The sequence below is a fragment of the Tupaia chinensis genome, unplaced genomic scaffold, assembly GCF_000334495.1.
Source record: "Tupaia chinensis unplaced genomic scaffold, TupChi_1.0 Scaffold000255_1, whole genome shotgun sequence".
Taxonomy (NCBI): Eukaryota; Metazoa; Chordata; class Mammalia; order Scandentia; family Tupaiidae; genus Tupaia; species Tupaia belangeri.
The window spans coordinates 936,582-942,156 of NW_006159735.1; the positions used below are offsets into that span (position 1 = coordinate 936,582).

Below are 5,575 nucleotides of genomic sequence, written 5' to 3' on the forward strand. Positions count from 1 at the left end.
ACCCCCCAAAAAAAAAAAAAAAAAAACCCAAAGTTTTTTTTTTTTTTTTTTTTTTTGGAGAGGTTTTTGCTATAGGGCTCATGCGCTCGCCAGACAGACTGAGAGAGACATAGAGACAGAAAGCAAGAAATCACCCCCCAGAGGGGATGGTCACGCCGCACACCCTTCTCTTCCTAGAGACAGAAAGCGAAAAATCACCCCCCAGAGGGGATGGTCACGCCACAATCCCTTCTCCTCCATTCTCCTCTCGGGATCTTGGATTCGCACGCACACGCGCCCGGCGTGAGTTCTAAACCACCGGGTCCGGGATGCAAACCGCGGTCGACTACGTGAGAATCCAGCGACATAGCCATTACGCTAACTGCTGGTTCCCAAAAGCTCAAGACTTTCTGGTGGCATCAAACAGAAATGACTCTCTGGGACTAGCTATTGGCATAATGGCTATGTCGCTGGACTCCCATGTAGTCAACCATGGTTCAAGTCCCGGACCCGGTGGCTTAAACTCATGCCAGGTGTGTGTGTGTGTGTGCACCCAAGATCCCGAGAGGAGAATAGAAGAGAAGGGACTGCAGAGTGGCCATCCCCACAGGGGATGATTTCTCGCTTTCTGTCTCTGTCTTTGTGTCGAGCGCACGCACCCTATAGCAAAAACCTCTCCAAAAGGAAAAAAAAGAAAAAAAACAGAAATGACTATCAAAACACAAACTCAGCTTTGGATCCAATGTGGTCTAGAAAGGTGTGACTTTCTAAAATACCACTCTGTAGGCTGCAAAATGGTTTAATTTTTAAAACTAAAGAGAACAATTAGAATAAAACATCTAACCCATACTATATGTCACAGCATGCTGCATATTCTCGCTCCATGCTGCAAGTCTACTGACTAGTCATTAAAATATGCCATCTACTCAGCACATTCTGAAAAGCACGCTTACACCTTTACTTTGCTCAATTAAATGTTCTAATTCCTACGAGAAGAATGTGCAAGTATTCTTATTCATCAAACAAGCCTTATCACTAAAACAACTCAAAGCTCAGAGGAGCGAACAGTAAGTCTAAGCTGGTAACTCTTCTGGGGCCCAGTTAGTTTTCATCTGTGAATGAAACTATCATTTAAATCTCACTTTCAACTTCTGACTAGGAAAACACAAAGCAGTTTGAAGAGAAGCCCCAAAGCCTTTGCTGGGACCGTTATACATACTCAAAAACTTGAACACCTTGACTCAGGTAAGCAAAGTTATCACAAAGGCTGAGTTGGGCAACGGGGTCTCCAGTCATGAGACACCTGTGTGCTCTATTAAGCCACAGGCCAACCATTGAGGACTTAACGAAGCATTGTCCAGGGCAATTAACTCAAGCTACTTCTGTTTTTCCTGTGTAATTTTAGATTCATTATAAATGTTTAAGTCTTGAACTGATTTAGGAACTGATTTAAATGTTTATAAACACACAATAAAAGCAGCAGTACATTCTGACAATTAAAGCACTAAAAAAGCTACAGTATTATTATGTTTGACACAACTCATGGACAAAATAACCCTAAGTTAACAGCAAGGCATATATCTAAATCAGCTCCTCTGTCAAAATAACTATTTGCTACTCTCCCGACCAGATGGATGACAAGAGGTTCTGTAAGGGCTGACTCACCAGGGTAAACAACAGCAAAGCGACATTACTTGAGACTCCCAACCAGCAGCAAGTAACAACCTTTTTTCCAGTCAAGGCTGATTCCCTCCATATATGATGCTGCTTCACTCAAATTTCTAACAGATCAGTATCAGGATAAAACCAAACCATTATTCTCCTCCCTTGGGTGTAAAGGGATGCTAAGAAGCCAAGCTTTTGTGTAGCAGGTACCACTAATCCCAGCTGCTCAAGAGGCTGAGAAAGGAGGCCAGCCCGGGCAACAGGGATACCCAGTCTTTTTGCAGTGAAGACAGAGGGTCCAGCTACAATAGTGGGGCACGACTGGTAGCCATGACTTCCAAGATGGATCCAGTAGCCTCACTATAATTACTATCTCTTCCTGTTCCGCAATTTTTCTCTTGATTCCCCTCCCACCACCTATTCCAATTATTCCAGTAAATGGTATTTCTAGTTAAAATAGAGTCTGCTTGTATTGTTTGGACCCCAGAAGTCTGACTGCCAGGTTTCACCATTAGAAAAATCTCAATTTTATTTCTGTTCAAATTTTAAAATTCTTGAAAAGGTATTATTGTTTTGTTTTTGTTATAACAACAAAATTATTTCATTCTGAATCAGAAAATAGACATAAACACAATTAAGAAAGAAGTACTGGGCCACTGCCTAGTGGTTAACATAGCTGGATCCCACTTGGCCAGCTACACAGTTGGAGACCCACCCCGAGAGACTTGAAAAACATGCTAGGTGCATATGCATGTGTGCCCAAAATACCCACAGGAAAAACAATGGAGAAGGGATTACAGTATGTTCACGCCCACAGGGGGTGTTTCCTACCTCTCTGCCTCTCTCTGGAGAGCACAAACACCCTCTGACAAATTTTTAAAAATTAAATTAACAACAACAACAAAAAGTATCATGTATAAACTCACCTCGGCGGAAATAACCAACCATTTTTCAAAACGTCCTTCCAAAATGGACCCTTTGACAAGAAGACAACAATGCATGGAGGCAGTAACCACACTAGGATCCACGAAGTCATTAAGTCGGGATGACCATGTCACTGATCCAACACACTTGAGAGTAAAAAGCTTCTTCCCTCCATCTCTACTAATAAAGTAGGCCAAGGCCCAGCCAGGTAGCGTAGTCAGCAGCAAATGAACAGCAGTGCTGGGCGCCACAAGGCCGACTGTGGGTTCAGATCCCCCAGAAGACCTCAAACATGCTAGGCACACACATACGAGCGTGTACTCAAAGTTCCAATGAGCTGGAAGGCTGGAGAAAGCAGGCTGTGGCTTGGTTGTTGAGGTGCTCTTTTCTCTCACACATGTGTGCTCTCACATAAAATAAATAAAACTTGAAATTGACAAAATAAATAAGTAAATCAGAAAAAAAGACGCAAAGCAAGGCTACTCAAGGGAGTGAAATCACATATAAGTTGTCCTACATTATCTGAACAGTCCCAGCTACTGATTTGGAACCACTATCTTAAAAAGAATCCCGTTCATCGACAGAAGCTATGGATTAAAAACTCTCTTTGTCTAGCACCGTTTATTTTTATCAGTTGTTAAAAGGGAGGACAAAAAGATAAACCTTTCTAACCAATCCAAATTTTTCATGAAAAAAGTTGTCAAACAAAAACCTACAGTAAAAATTAAGATTAGAAAGTATAAAATATAGATATCTTTTCCTTCTTCCTATTAAGTCAAAAATAAAAAGTTACAATTTGTCTTTGCACAGGAGATCACTCAATAGAAACCACACAGAGGAGAACAAAAGGCTTTTTCCTAAATTATCAAGAAATCACTGAAGCAGTTATATCTCATTCTTTTCAACCAAAATAATACATCTTTGTCCCCCCTCATTCCCCCATAGGCGGGTCAGAGCCGATAAGGCTGAAGGGGGAACTAGTCCTCCTTGGTCCATTCTGCTGCTCTGACAAAATGCCACAGAATGGGTGGCTTATACACACGGAGAGGTTATTTCTCACAGTTCTGGAAGCGGGATGTCCCAGATCATGGAAGCAGCAGATTCAGTGTCTGATGAGAACCTGGTTCCTCATTCACAGAAAGAGCCTCACTGCAGTGACCTCTATGGTGGAAGGGACAGGAGGGCTCTCTCGGACCTCTCTTACAAGGCACTAACCTCACTCATGAGGGCTCTGCCCTCAAGATCTAATGATCTTCAAAAGGCCCACCTCTTCATGCCATCGTATTGGGGGCTAAGGTTTCAACACATGGGGCCAGCAGATGCCGTAATGATTACATCACTGGACATGCCAGGCACATGTGTGTGCGTGCCCAAAATTCTAAGAGGAGAATGGCGGAAAAGGGACTGCAGTGTGCCATCCCCCCGGGGGTTGATTTCTCTCACTCTGTTTCTCCAGCTAGCGTACATGCCCTACAGGAAAAAGAAAAGGAAAAGAAAAAAAAAGAAAAAGAAAAAAAAAAAGATTTCAACATATGAGAGCCAGAGAGTAAGACAACAGTAAAATATAACACTTTGTGAGGCAATCCCACACAGAAGGTTCCAGGTTCAACTCTGGAGACCTCCCTAAGTATACTAGGCATGTGCCTGCCCATGATCCGGAGCTGGCTAAAGACTGGGGTGAATCACAATGTTTAGACCCTGCTAGGAGTGCTGTTTCTCTCTCTCTCTCTCAATAAACTAACTTGAAAAAAATTAAAAATTTCAACATATGAATTTGTGAGGAGGGACAGAAATAGACCACAGTGAGGTCAAAAGTATGCTTTTTTTGAGAGAGAGAGAGTTTTGTTATAGGGCACGTGCACTCGCTGGAGAGACAGACTGAAAGTGAGACATCATGGGGAGGGGGATGGGGCAGGGGTGCCTGGCCACACCGCAATCCCTTCTTCTCCATCCTCCTCTCAGGATCTTGGGCACACATGCACATGTGCCTGGCGTGAGTTTTAAGTTGCCAGGTCCGGGACTGGAACCACGGTCTACTACGTGGGAGTCCAGTGACATAACCATTATGCCATCTGCTGGTCCCCAAAAGTATGTTTTCTATAAGTATATTTTTATCCTTTTATGAAGTAAAGGTACAATCATTTTATTTGTAGGCAGTATGGAAGATGAATAAAACGAACACACATTAAGACGTGACTTTAAACTGAGTCCTAAGAATGTAGAAAAGGTATAAAAATCACGTCAGGTATCATACATTTCCACCACACATCGCTTGGTCTACAACGCTCTTTACATATAAATGAAATCGAAAGAAAGAAGGGGGGGTAATTTTTTGTTTTATGAAACCTAAATGAAGACACTATGGTTTCAAACAGTACAGGGTAAACTAACAGCTAACATTTGAAGCTTTGAAGCTCTCTTGACTCCTAAAAATGAGAAGATTTCTGGGTGATGAGATGGAATTCTGCTTTGAAATGGCAATTCTAAAAATACATTTTTCCCCATATATTATATTTTACATATGTCCTTGATTTACTGTGGGCCTTTAATTTCGATACATGAAAATCTTTATCTGATATTTACCAAAGCATTTCTTTACCAAAATGTTTAGGCTACTTAACTAAGGTAACCTTTGGCAGTATTATTCCAGTTCACAGCCTGCTATACTTTATCATTTTTTTAATCTTTTAAAGATTGTTCAAGAACCACTTTTATCGAATTAAATGAAAAGGTTTAAAAGTGAAAATAATATAAGAACTCTAAGCAAAAGCATAGCACTGGTGTCAGAATGCTAAAGCAAATGAACTCCTTTACAAAAGACTATATGGTAAGGAAATGATGTAAACATTTTTTTTGTTGTAATTCTGCTTCTGAAGAACTCTGATTTTGATACCAAAATTAGATGGTGACATACTGAGGTATATAACTAGACCGTTAGGCTAAATTTAGATGTTCCTGCCTTGAAGCATCCACAAGTTTCCCTGGGCGATTTATTGAATGATTATCT

At 41.3% G+C, this 5,575-nt stretch overlaps 1 protein-coding gene across 7 annotated transcripts in view; it reads right to left on the reverse strand.

Moving 5' to 3' along the window:
• SRPK2 (SRSF protein kinase 2) overlaps positions 1 to 5,575 on the reverse strand; it is a 295,143-nt gene that overhangs the window by 129,036 nt on the left and 160,532 nt on the right. For 2 of the 7 annotated variants that reach the window (XM_006149154.3, XM_006149161.3), the window contains exon 1: positions 2,571 to 2,695. The exons of the other annotated variants lie outside the window; for them this stretch is intronic. In XM_006149154.3, coding sequence (XP_006149216.1) covers positions 2,571 to 2,680 — 110 coding nt within the window. In that variant the 5' untranslated portion in view covers positions 2,681 to 2,695. Of the gene's footprint in view, positions 1 to 2,570; positions 2,696 to 5,575 lie in introns of those variants that run through there. 7 annotated transcript variants of the gene reach the window in all.